Source organism: Theropithecus gelada, chromosome 6 (assembly GCF_003255815.1).
Source record: "Theropithecus gelada isolate Dixy chromosome 6, Tgel_1.0, whole genome shotgun sequence".
Lineage (NCBI taxonomy): Eukaryota > Metazoa > Chordata > Mammalia > Primates > Cercopithecidae > Theropithecus > Theropithecus gelada.
The window spans coordinates 175,332,847-175,345,755 of record NC_037673.1 but is presented as its reverse complement, the minus strand read 5'-3'; the positions used below and the strand labels follow the sequence as shown (position 1 = coordinate 175,345,755).

The following is a 12,909-nucleotide window of genomic DNA, read 5'->3' as shown; positions in this document are numbered from 1 at the left end:
AGTTGTCTGAGACGCGGCTTGTCATCCGGAAGGCAGGAAAATAAGGTTGAAGTGAGATGTTGTGTGCCCAGCCTGAGCCCAGCGGGGCGCTCCTTGTGGGCAGTAACTTATTATTGGGGTCAGCATCTGCGGGGCAGCCCTTCTGGCTCACTTCCCCAGGCCTCTGAGAACACCCCCACCGCCGGCCCCGCCCTCCCTGCCCAGCCTGGCTCCCAGGGCGCTTGGGTTCGTTCCTTCATTCCTGTGTTCCCTCCTGGTCACTAAGCACCCAGCAGCCAGGGCCCTCTGGCCACATTCGCTGCCTCATCCTGGCATGGAGAGCAGAAGCTGAGATTGCTCCGAGCAGGGCTACTGAGGGCAGGCGTGGGCCAAGGCTGCGGCACAGACTCGTGCCCAGCATCCACCCAGCCCTCAAGGAGCTTAGGCTTTAGTGGCTGAGAGGCCAGTGACAGCAACAGGCATATCCCCAGTAGGTGCCCCATCTGGCAGGTGACCGACTGCACCCAGGAGAGGGGACCAGGCAGGCAGCTCAGAGCCAGGGTCACGCGGCCAGGATGGGAGCTGGGGCTTGGAGCTGGACACAGCCCACTTGCCCACCCAAGGCCTGCAGGCTCCCTAAGCTTCTGGCTGTTCCCCGAGGCCCGTGGGGTTACCCAGACTCCTGCAGGCCGGGCCTGAGGTTCAGGGACCCGCAGTGTTTCCTCATCCTTGCCCTGGCCAAGACTCCTGACAGCCCTGGGGAGCGTTCAGCAAAGTGACCTTCTGACCCAAGGTGAGGCCCATCAAGCTCTTGCCTCGCTAAGTCCCTCAGCTCTGCCCTCTCCACCTCATGGTGGGATCACTGAGCCTTTCATGCACGTCCTCAGACCCCTTCCAGCCCAGGCCAGGGGAGCCAAACAGGCTGAACCTGGAGGAAACACCATTCTTCTTGGGACCAGGCTCCTGGCACTGCTCTGGGAGGACCCCAGGGGCCTGGACAAGTGTCTGCTTCCTGCATCTGGGCAGCTCTGTGAACCAGCATAGCAAGGAGGGTCTCCAGGTGGATAGAGGTGGGCGCTCATGATGGCCAAGGAGGACCCTGCACATGGGAAGAGCCAGCCTGGGCCGGGGCCCCAAAGCACTCGGGCAGTGGAGCCCACTTGGGAGCCCATGTCTGCAGCGGTCGATGTCACATTCAAACAGGTGGCAGAGCCCTCCATGAGGGATGACCACTGTCCTGGGGCCCCTGTGGAGGGTCCGATCAGCCTCCTAGGAAGCTCTTCTGTTCCCATGCTCTGAGCTACGGTCAGCCCACACAGGCCTCCTCCTGCATCCTGGGCTGGGTGGGCCCCTGGACTCCATCCACAGCTTGACTGCAGGCTGCTCTGGCCTGGCTCTTCTGGGGCCCCCAGGCTGGAGCTGGGAGTTCTGGGAGCCGCTGCCGCTAGGAAGCGTGTGCCCTCAGAGGCCCTGCCTCACTCACGAGGTGGATCCTGCAGCTACCATGCAGCCCCAGGGTCTAGAAATGTCCATCCACAATCATACAGCACCATCTGCCGCCCCCTGCTCTGGAGGGTGGGTGCCCGCGGCTGCCCGGGGAGAGGACTGGCTGCCCTATAAAGCCCCTGGCTGGTCCTGTGGCCACCCCCTTGCAGAGCCCGGGCCGCTACTCCCCAGGAGCACCATGGCCCGAGGGGCTCACTCCTGGTCCCCACGTCAGCACAGCTGGGAACAGGTGGAGTCACACAGACAGACTTTCTTAGAGGAGCCACGCAGAGCCAAGCAGGCAGCTGAAAGTCAGGTGCATTCAGGACTGGGAGGGACGCAGATGACCGCAGTGAGCTGGTGAAAGAATCCTCAGTTGAAACAAGCAACGCAGCCTCCCTCAGTTCTGGAGGAGATCCATACATGAGAAATGTGTGTTTCCTCCTCCTCGCTCAGGGGAAGCACAGTTCCCATGCTCGATACAAGCAAGGGTGCAGGATGGTGGGGGCTGGGGTGCCCCAGGCAGCAGGGACCCATCTGGCCTCCTGCATGCAGGCCAGGTGGCAGAGGAGCAAAGGAGGTCGCATCCCAGCAGGTGGTCCCGCTGGAGCCCAAGTGACCCACGGGGGAGCTCCCTGCGTGTCAGGCTAGTATCCTTTGCTGGAGATCTCAGCAGAGAGACCTGAGCTTGGCTCTTCCCCCTGGGTTCTGACTTCTTCCGCAGCGAGGGCCTTGCCCTGTCCACGGCCAGCCCAGACTTCCCTCCTGGGCTGCAGACCTGTCCAGCTGCCCCGATGTCTCTGCCTGGACATCAGTTTCTTTCTGTGAGGAGTCCTTAGAGGCATGCAGAACCCAAGGCTGCCCGTAGCTCTCATGGAGTGGGGGGAGCGGGTGGAGGGAAGGGGGCTCTGGGGTGCATGAGCAGGAATTTGCGGATGGTTGCTTTGGGTGCTGCCTCCAGGCAAACCCACTTCAGCCAGTTTTCAGTCGTTTCGAACCTGTGCTCCATGAGGCCTAACGTGGGCCCCCACTAACGCTTGGGACTGATCACCCACAAGGGCTGCACCCCCAGAAGTGGGAGAGCTCCCAAAGCAAAACTGCCCAGCTCTTCCCCACGAGCAAGCTGGCCAGGAAAGACATTGCCGTGACTGTGTTCCAGGCACTGCGGACCCCATGCTTTTCCCCTGGAGCTTATCGTCCCCTTCCCGGGCCTCCGCTTCTGCCTTGCTACCAATCCCCAAAGCCAGAGACTGGTGCCGTCTCTGCCTCCTTGTTCCCATCCTGCAGCCCTGATGCCTCTTAGCTCCTGCCGCAGGTCCTGACCCTCCTGACACAGCACCAGCCACACCTGCATGCATCTCAGTGCCACACTGTCCCCTTCTATCCCCACGCCTTCCTCACTGAACCAAAGGGCTTTTTAAAGAATGCACACAGCCCTTGCCCTAGTCTCTGGGCACAAGGTCAATGTCTGGGCATCATGGGTATCCCATAGCCCTTGAATGCTCCAGACCCAGCAAGGACAAGATCTCTGTCCCTGGGCTCCTCTGTGCCCGTCAGCGATAGGCCGGTACCTTGGAAATGTTGGGACATTGCAGAGAGAAAGTACAAGCAGCTCCATGGCTTGTCAGTTAAAATCCCAGTGGCAGGTTGAGTCCTGGGGTACCTGGACACTGAGGTAACTTTCTCCTCTACTTCTTGTGGTGCCCCCTACTGGGACCCAGGCTCCCAAGGTCCAGCACACTCATGTCTTCTGAAGTCCTGCCTTCCAGGGTTCCCCTGGCCCCAGTGCAGCTTCCCCTCCCTGTGCCCATGCACCCCAGCCCTCCCCCTGTCCCCTCCTCAGGGAGTCTCCTCAGAACCCCAAAGCCAGAAGGGAGTCGTAGACCCCTTTAGCTCTGGACCCTGCAGTACAACCCCCTTGGGGTTGGAGAACGAAAGTGGCAGACTGCCTTCTTAGAATGGGCCAAGAACAAAGCGAGGCAAGAACAAAAACACAAATCAATATTTCAATAAATTATCTTGCCGCAGCAGCAAGATCACTTTGGCTGCTAAGAGGGGCTGGGAACCCGGGCTGGACCACAGAAGCCAGCATCTGGGAGCAGAGAGGTGACCGGCCAGAGTGGATCCAGGCTGCAGGGATGTGGAGAAGGGGCTGTCCACTGCAGGGCTCTTATTCCAGGGTTCTGGCATAAGACGGTGATGGGGGGACGCGTTGTTTTGTCTGCATAACTAATTTTAATTTGAGCCAGTGTTTACTGCTAGGTAGGTGTCTGTAAAATCCGGATTTCACGACTGACCTGAGAAATCTGATCCGGGCCTCTGTTCCTGCTGGCGCTGGGCGGATGTTGCTCCCTTCAGCTGTGCCTGGGCACCTGGGTTTGCCACAGTCCTCACCACTCCTTATCACCCCCCACCGACTCTATTCTAATAGGGAGATATTCCTCTGTACCCTTTCTCCTTCAAAACTGGGAAAACACAAGATGGACTTACTTTTCGTGCAACCAGCCTGCCTCATTGACTTGTCACCCGCCTTGCTCCTGTAGGCACTTGGGTTTCCAGCGTCCTCCCAGTACTCCCCACAAGCCCACGCACTAGGATGGCGGACCTCCCTGCACACCCCTAGCCTGCCTGCTCCCAGCCTGCCTCAGCCTGGCTCCTGCCACGGCTCTGTCCTACCCAATGGCCTCATTCCTGCCTCTGGGCCTGATATTGGGGCATGTCTTTCTGGCTGGACTCTTCTGGAACTAACTGGTTTCCTGTCCTGGACAGGACACCAAATGCCCTTTGGTGTTTGTTTTGTTTTGCGTTGTTTTGTTTTGTTTTGTTTTGTTTTGTGATGGAGTCTTACTCTGTTGCCCAGGCTGGAGGGCAGTGGTGAAATCTCAGCTCACTGCAACCTCCGCCTCCCAGCTTCAAGCGATTCTCCTGCTTCAGCCTCTCAGGTTGCTGGGATTACGCCACCAAGCCAGACTAATTTTTGCATTTTTAGTAGAGACAAGTTTTCACCATGTTGGCCAGGCTGGTCTCAAACTCCTGACCTCAGGTGATCCTCCCACCTCAGCCTCCCAAAGTGCTGGGATTACAGGTGTGTGCCACTGCGCTCAGCTAACTTTTTGTTATTTATACACACAAAGAGAAATATGTGGTTCTACTTATATTTATGCAAGAGATATATTTATGCAAGAGAAAAAACACTTGCATACGTAGCTACCAAGGAATGCACATCTCTATTTTATGGTCAGATAAGTCCTTAAAGGGGAAAGGAACACGCCCACGACTCAGAGGGACTGTTGGTTCTCTTGGAGGGAACTACTTCGGTGTTTGGAGTCTATGGTGAGAACAGAAACCAAAATGACGCTGTGAGAATTGTGGAGGAAAAAAGGAAGGGCGCCGCTCACAGAAGCCTCGCTTTTGAAACGATACTGTACACGTCTTATTTAAGGAGGAAGTTTAGGGCGCTGAGTTGAGTATAGATTTTGGTTTCAGGCTTCTTTGGATCCGATCTCAATTCTTCTACTTCCTAGTTTTGTGACGCGGGCAAACTGCTTAACTTCTCTGAGTCTCAGTTTCCTGTCCAGGACAGCTTTCTTCATCCTGAAGTCAAATTGAGAGTGCCTGCGAATGTCATGGTGCAGAGAGGGTGTGCAGGACGCACGGTTCCAAGGCCACCCTGGCTGTCAGGCGTATGTCATGATACAAAATGGAATGGGATGGTTCCCAGTGGCTTCCCGTGTGTGGTTCCTGTGGGAATCATCTGTGTATGCCCCTGTTCTTGACACAGCTGTTTTTCTATTAGTTTGGTGCCAAAGTCCTTGACATTACTTTTAATGGCAAAACCGCGATTACCTTTACACCAACCGAATATGTCAGTTGCAGTTTCTTTTCCTGCCCTGCGTTGGTTTCTGCAAGTACCTTCACGTGGGCAGAACATGGAAAGTGATCGCCCGCTTCCTCTGGCCTTGCACACCACACTGGGATCTCCACCTCCCCTGCCACGGACCCTCCCAGGACTGTGAGCTCTTTGGGGTGAGGTCCACATGGCATTTGCCGTCTGTGGAGGCCTTGCACAGAACAGGTGCCTCACAGAACAAACACAGGGACTTCTGGAAATGGGGTAATGGGGGGACTATGCGAGGCCTTAGATGACCTAGGGCTTGGCTTCCGCATCTCACCTGAAAACTGTGGTGACTTTGTGTGGAAACTCATGCAGGTGAGTGTGACTGTGGAACCTTTTCTTCCATGTCGAAGAATGGAGCCCAATGGGAACAGGTCCTGAGAGTGACCGGGCCGGGCCTTTGTACCACGTGGACCAGATTCCCAGTGGACGGGGTCTGTCAACACTGCAGACTGCTCGGCCCGCCACTGGGCCACCAGGCGCCAACCCCTCTCTTCCATTTCTCTCCATCCCCCTGCAGTCCATGAGCCTCATCGAGATCGGGAACCCTTCTCAGAGCCTGGAGAATGTCTGCCGCTGGGCCTACCTCCAGCAGAAGCCAGACACGGACCACGACGAATACCACGATCACGCCATCTTCCTCACACGGCAGGACTTTGGGCCCTCTGGCATGCAAGGTGAGCCTCACCCACGCAGGGCCACAGAGGCATGAAATGGAAATAAGCCCCTGGCCGTGCAGGGGGCCCTGGGAGCCTTGGCCCAGCCCAGGGAAGCGTGTCAGGGCAAGGAAGGCTGTGGCCAGCTTAGCTGGGTGAGGGTGTGGGGCAGTGCACGGACAGACAAATACACATTAGAACAGAATCCAGTGTCCTGAATTGGACCTATGTGTACAGGGACACTTATGTGTCACAAAAGTGACATTTCAGAGAAGAGGAGGAAAACAGTCTAACAAATGGTGTGGGGCCAATTTGGAGAGAAAGGAGGCCTGTCCCCTCCGCTCACTCTGTAGACAGAGAGCATCTCACATGGATTTTAGGTCTACATAAGAAACGCAAAATAATGAAAGACGATGACGTAGGCGGACGGCTCCATGTTCTTGGAGTAAGAGACGTTTGCTTTAAACAGAGACAAAAAAAAAAAGGCCGGGCGCGGTGGCTCACGCCTGTAACCCCAGCACTTTGGGAGGCCGAGGTGGGCGGATCGCGAGGTCAGGAGATCGAGACCATCCTGGCTAACACGGTGAAACCCCGTCTCTAAAAAAAAAACAAAAAATTAGCCGGGCGTGGTGGCGGTGCCTGTAGTTCCAGCTACTCAGGAGGCTGAGGCAGGAGAATGGCGGGAACCCGGGGGGCGGAGCTTGCAGTGAGCCGAGATCGCGCCACCGCACTCCAGCCTGGGTGACAGAGCGAGACTCCGACCTAAAAAAACCCCACAAACTCAATGGAAATAACTGATAAATAGTAGCACATTTTAAAAGTTTGTGCATTAAAGGCACTGCTAATCCACTGGGGGAAATATTTATAAAAAAGGACTGATACCTGAAGTATATGAAGAACACCTACAATAATAGTAAGGATAATAAAGACAATCCAGTCGGAAAGTGGGCAGGAGACTCTTTTGAGGCTCTTAACAAAATAAGAATGAGCAATAAACATATGAAAAGGCACTCACCCTCAGCAGACATTGGAAAAATGCAATTGAAACAATGAGACTGGGCATGGTGCTGGATGCCTGTAGTCCCAGCCACTCGGGAGCCTGACGTGGGAGGATTGTTTGAGCCCAGGAGGTGAGCTATGACTGCACCACTGCACTCCAGCTTGGGCGACAGAGCAAGGCCTTGTCTTAAAAAAAAAAAAAGGAAACAGAAGAAAACCACAATGAGATATCAAGACATAGCTAATAGCTTAGTTAACTTGAAAAGACTGAAGCTGCCATGTCTGGCTGAGGAGTGGATAGCTCGCCCTCGAACGCACTGCAGCCAGGGGTTGCGCCAACCACGTGATGAGGGTGCACTTGGCTCTTTTGTCTTGGTGAGGGCACTAACCGGAAGCAGAGCTATCCCCCAGGAGAGGAAACCAACACAGCTTTTATATTAAGTGACCCGATCACTCATTTAAAAATATGAAACTGACCGGGTGCAGTGGCTCACTCCTGTAATCCCAGCACTTTGGGAGGCCGAGGCAGGCGGATCACTTGACGTCAGGAGTTCGTGACCAGCCTGGCCAACATGGTGAAACCCCGTCTCTACTAAAAATACAAAAATTAACCAGTGTAATGGCGGGCGCCTGTAATCCCAGCTACTCAGGAGACTGAGGCAGGAGAATCGCTAGAACCCAGGAGGCAGAGGTTGCAGTGAGCCGAGATTGTGCTACTGCACTCCAGCCTGGGCAGCAGAGTATGAGACTGTCTCAAAAAAAAAAAAATATGAAAGGACACCCAAGGGTTACCAGATATTTTTTTAAAACCCAAAACACAAGAAATCATTACAGCATGAAAAAGACGGACCAAGATGTAAAACAAAACAAAAAGTTTGAAAACTGGCTCTAGAGAAAACAGAGATAATTTAGAGACAAGAAAAGCAGGTTTTTAAAAGTAGTATTCCCAGAATGTTTGAGAAAATACATCCATAAACCCAGAGGAGGTTTCTATGAAGAATTAGAGAACAACAAAGCATTTGTATAAAATTATGGATAGGATGGGGAAAGTAAAAAATTTGAAAGCTAGACCGGGCACAGTGGCTCATGCCTGTAATCCCAGCACTTTGGGAGGCCAAGGCTGGCGGATCACGAGGTCGGGAGATCGAGACCAGCCTGGCCAACATGGTGAAATCTCGTCTCTACTAAAAATACAAAAATTAGCCGGGCATGGTGGCAGGCGCCTGTAGTCCTAGCTACTCGGGAGGCTGAGGCAGGAGAATTGCTTGAACCCGGGAGGCAGAGGTTGCAGTGAGCCAAGATCACGCCACTGCACTCCAGCCTGGGTGACACAGTGAAACCCTATCTTAAAAAAAAAAAATCGAAAGCTGAAATGAAGAGTCAAGGGCATCTCCCAATGGGAGCAAAAAACGAAAAGATTAACATGAGAGAAAAGTTAGGAGACATTTCCTCCATCGAGGAGGCACACTCTATCTAATAAGATTCCGGATGGAGAAAACAGCCGCACAGTAAAATAAGAGAGAAGAAAACAAAGAAAAACATAAAGATGCGCTTTCAAATCTCACAGGCTCCTGTAATGCTAAGTAGGATGAATGAAAAGCCTCCCACGAGGCAGATGCATCTGCAAGCGTTGCACACAAAGGACAAAGAGGAGATGGCAACGTTCCACTCCGGCACACAGACTCAACACTCGTCTCAAAATCTGCAGAGCAAAAAATGCAGATTTCCCTGTTTATTACAACGGGAAAAGACAAGGGTTAGATCACCACACTTCTATTTTTAGGGGCATACACCGCCCGCTCACCCGGGGTCCCGGTGACCCTCCTTCCCTTCTCTGTGGACCGCGTGGCCTCAGGGTCTCTCACTGGGGCGTGGCAGGAGTGAGGGCAGATTGGGGTTCTGAAAGTCAGGGCTCTGTGCTTGGCAGGCCTCTAGGAAGACTCCCAGGGGTACAAGTAGAGACCTCACGTGGCACCCATATCCCTGTATGCACTTCTCTATTTTGTCCGAGCTGCCTTCCTCTGCTGAGACAAGGGCTGGGGAAATGAATCGGCCTCATTATCTGTCTTCCTCAGTTTGACGTGGGGTCTCAGCGTCATGAACTTCTGCCACCCTCCCCCTGGCCCTGGGCCGTCGTAGGCCACTGGTCTCATCTTCTGCGGTGGCTCTGGCCTCTCACTCCACACCAGCCAGGCCCCTCTGGGAGATTCTGCAGGCCAGTGTGGCACATGGGCTGAACAGCTTTGCAGCCTTCTGCGGCATTATGGAAACAGGTTTAGCTGGGGTCTCAAGGACCCCAGAGAAACAAGGGGAGACCCAGGAAACATCCCCTAGAGGAGGTGGGCTTGGAGGGTGTGATGCCAGGCAGATGAGGGGCAGGATGCCTCTAGCAGAGAGAGGTGTGGAAGCAGGTGCTGCTCAGGGGCCACTCAGTGAGGCAGGCAGTGGGCAGGGGCAGGTGGCGTGAAAGAGAACGGCAGGCAGGAAACTGTCAGGTGTCAGACAAGCCATAGCAGGTGACATCTGACTAAGCAGAGGGCCCCAGCTGCAGTGTAGCTGTTGCAGGCAGAACGGCCACGGGGCTTGCGTGGTGATGGGCTGGGGGCCTGCTGTCAGCCAGATGTCACAGGCTATGAGGTGTCTGCTATGGTGTCTTCTGAGCTGTGCCAGCTGGGGGTAGTTACCTGTGGAACAGGAGGCACTGGGGCCTTGAGGAGAAGCAGCGCCTGGGAGTTGGACCAGGTCTCACCTTCCCATCCAGTCTATGGCAGCGTCTAGAGCCGCCTCTTGTCTCCTCCCAGGCTATGCTCCCGTCACCGGCATGTGCCACCCGGTCCGCAGCTGCACCCTGAACCACGAGGACGGCTTCTCCTCAGCCTTCGTGGTGGCCCATGAGACTGGCCACGTGTAAGTGGAAGGGCAGGGCACAGAGGGGCCTCCCTAGGATCCCCAGCCCTGGCTGCCCACTTCTCCTCTGTGCCTTAAGAGGGACACACCCTGTGTGAAAGCCACTTGGGGCGTGGTCTCCTGTCTTCCCAGCGCTGGGCAGTGCTGGCCCAAGGCCCACTGTCTGCTGAAGGAAACAATCAAAGGATGAAGGGCTCACCTGCAGACTGAGCAGGCGCTCTGGGCCAGCTAGAGCTGGGGCCTTGCCGCATTATCCCATCCAAGCCCCCAGGCAGGGTGGGCTCTACCCCATGTTGTAGAGGAGGCTCAGAGGTTTGGAGGGTGGCTCGCCCAGAAAGCTGGAGGCAGGGAAGCCATGGTTCTGCCCAGGTGTGCATGCCCCTCCTGGGGACAGGATACCTGGGGACTACCCGCTGGACACTCTCTCCCCAGAGTGCCTCAGCTTTCAAAGTGCAGCAGGTCAGTGCCACCTGGCTCAGGGTGGGCCAAGGTCAGGGGAAGCCCGTGGGGGAAAGATGGGGCTCCCTCCTATCATCGGGGCGGGGTGGGACTGGCAGGCCCGTGTGCCAATAGGATTCAGCCAGCTGCCTCACCCCTCGCAGGCTGGGCATGGAGCACGACGGGCAGGGCAACCGCTGTGGCGACGAGGTGCGGCTGGGCAGCATCATGGCGCCCCTGGTGCAGGCCGCCTTCCACCGCTTCCATTGGTCCCGCTGCAGCCAGCAGGAGCTGAGCCGCTACTTGCAGTGAGTACCACCCCTGTCCTCCGAGGGCGACCCCTCAGTCCCTGGGCTCAGCTCTGGGAGGGTGCAAGTCCCCATGCGCCAGAGCCCTCCGACCTCAGGTCCTCTAGCTTTGTGTGCAGGGAGGAGAGAGGGCACACCTGTGAGAGGAGCCTGGTGTCTGGAGGAGAACCCATTGTCAGGGGCCTGTCCTTGAATGGCAAGTAGGCAAGGCAGCTACCCTGGGGTCTGCACAAGCCGGGTCCTGGTATCTTACACCAAGGACAAGAGATGCAGCAGGGAAACTGAGGCAGCACAGCCAGGGGCCGGGATGTGCAGGTAGGGCTGCCGTGGCAGCTGCAGCAGGGGCCTCAGCTGCCTCCAGGGCTGGATGGTCAGCCATGCTGAACGCTGCTTGCGGTCCCGTGTGTCCCCCACAGCTCCTATGACTGCCTGCGGGATGACCCCTTCGCCCACGACTGGCCGGCACTGCCCCAGCTCCCAGGGCTGCACTACTCCATGAACGAGCAGTGCCGCTTTGACTTCGGCCTGGGTTACATGATGTGCACAGCGGTGAGTGTGGCAGCCCTGCAGCGGGGTCCCCTCCCAGACCTGGGGGGAGGTGTGCTGGTGTTGGGGCAACTCCTGGGACAGTGTGAGGATCGGCCCAGCGTGGGGAGCGCAGAGCAGCCCTCCAGAGTGGCAGCCTCTCCCTCTGCACCCACCACTCCCCACCCGCTAGGCACCCTGAGCCCACCTGGCAGGCCCAGACGGTCCTAGGCAGGAAGCACATGGGTGACAGGGCTGTGACCAGGGTGTCAGCCAGGGGCAGTGAGAGCCTGGCAAGGCCTTTGTGTCAGCCTGCAGAGGTCAGGAGGGCTCCCAAGGAAGAAGGGAGGCCTGCAGGCTAAGCAGAAGGAGAGGGCATTCAGGAAGGGAGGGCCACGGACACAGAGGCCTGGAGGAGAGCGTGGCAGGCACAGGAGCACTCGATGCTCTCCAGGGCCGAGTGCCAGGGCTGAGCTGTCAGAGGAACCGGCCATGAGCATGGAGGCCGTGCGGCGGAGCTTCAGTGTCTGTGAGCGTCTTCATGCTCGCCTCTGCTGCATGAAGGAAAAAAGCAAAGTAGTCCCATTTTACAGATGAGAAAACGGAGGCCCAGAGAGGCTAGGTAATCTGCCTGAGTCCACACAGCGAGCAAGTGGTGGAGTTGAGTACCAACGCAGGAGGGCTAACTCCTTCCAGGACTCCCTAAGGAGCACGGTGGACTCGATTCTCATGGCGATGGGGGGCTCTGGAAAGGCTTGAGTAGGGGAGCCTCAGGGCCACAGCTGAGTTTCAGCTGATCCCTCAGGGCTGTCCTGCGGGAAGTGCTATCAGAATAGGAAGCAGAAAGGCCAGGCAAGCGGACTGTGAAGTCCAGGGTAGGCCGAGGCTGCAGAGGGGGCAGGCCTGTGGGGTGGGGGCAGGGCTTCACCTGGGTTTAGGAGGGGAATCCACAGCAAAGAAAGGGTCAAAAGGGACCCACTTAGCCTCAGGTGGGCACATAGGGCCCAACTGCCTGCCAGGCCCCCTGAGGTGTGCAGCCTCCAAGGGCTGGAGGCAGAGAGGCCCAGCCGCGTCCAGGGATGCTGCAGCCCCCGTGCTGTACGGGCAAGGTCCTCACCGCCCCAGAATCATGACACCCACCAGCCACACAGGCCCATCACGGGCCAGTCCCACTGGGGCATCTCAGGTTACAGGACCCGGGGGGCGGGTGGCACCCCTGGGAGGTCCCTGAGGCAGGAGGGCCTGGCAAGCTGTGGTTCTGTCTTCCAGTTCCGGACCTTCGACCCCTGCAAGCAGCTGTGGTGCAGCCACCCGGACAACCCCTACTTCTGCAAGACCAAGAAGGGGCCCCCCTTGGACGGGACTATGTGTGCACCTGGCAAGGTGAGGCAGGATCAAGGGCAGCAGTACAGAGGCCAGGAATCTTAGGTGCCCAGGTCGCCAGGGACAGGGCCTGAAGTGGAAGTGGGGGGCCGTCTCAGGGGACCTCTGGTGCCCTCTCCTCTCCCCTTTCTAATTACCCCTCACACGCTATACGCCAGAGCTTCCTCCACCCTGTGCGGAGCACACCTGGCATCTGAGAGCTCCTCACAGTGCTTCATGCCCCCCACTCAGGAATCTCCCTCTAAGGAGTAATTTCTGGGGTCCTGGCAGCCTTTGGTCACCCCTGGGCACTGTGGGTCACCTTCGAGGCCAGCATTGGAGTCCTCGGCCCCAG

General features: G+C 56.8%; 1 protein-coding gene across 2 annotated transcripts in view; it reads left to right on the top strand.

Moving 5' to 3' along the window:
• ADAMTS2 (ADAM metallopeptidase with thrombospondin type 1 motif 2) overlaps positions 1–12,909 on the top strand; it is a 230,117-nt gene that overhangs the window by 173,935 nt on the left and 43,273 nt on the right. For both annotated transcript variants that reach the window (XM_025388450.1, XM_025388451.1), the window contains exons 6-10: positions 5,880–6,036; positions 9,816–9,921; positions 10,524–10,667; positions 11,084–11,216; positions 12,462–12,575. In XM_025388450.1, coding sequence (XP_025244235.1) covers positions 5,880–6,036; positions 9,816–9,921; positions 10,524–10,667; positions 11,084–11,216; positions 12,462–12,575 — 654 coding nt within the window. The remainder of the gene's footprint in view (positions 1–5,879; positions 6,037–9,815; positions 9,922–10,523; positions 10,668–11,083; positions 11,217–12,461; positions 12,576–12,909) is intronic.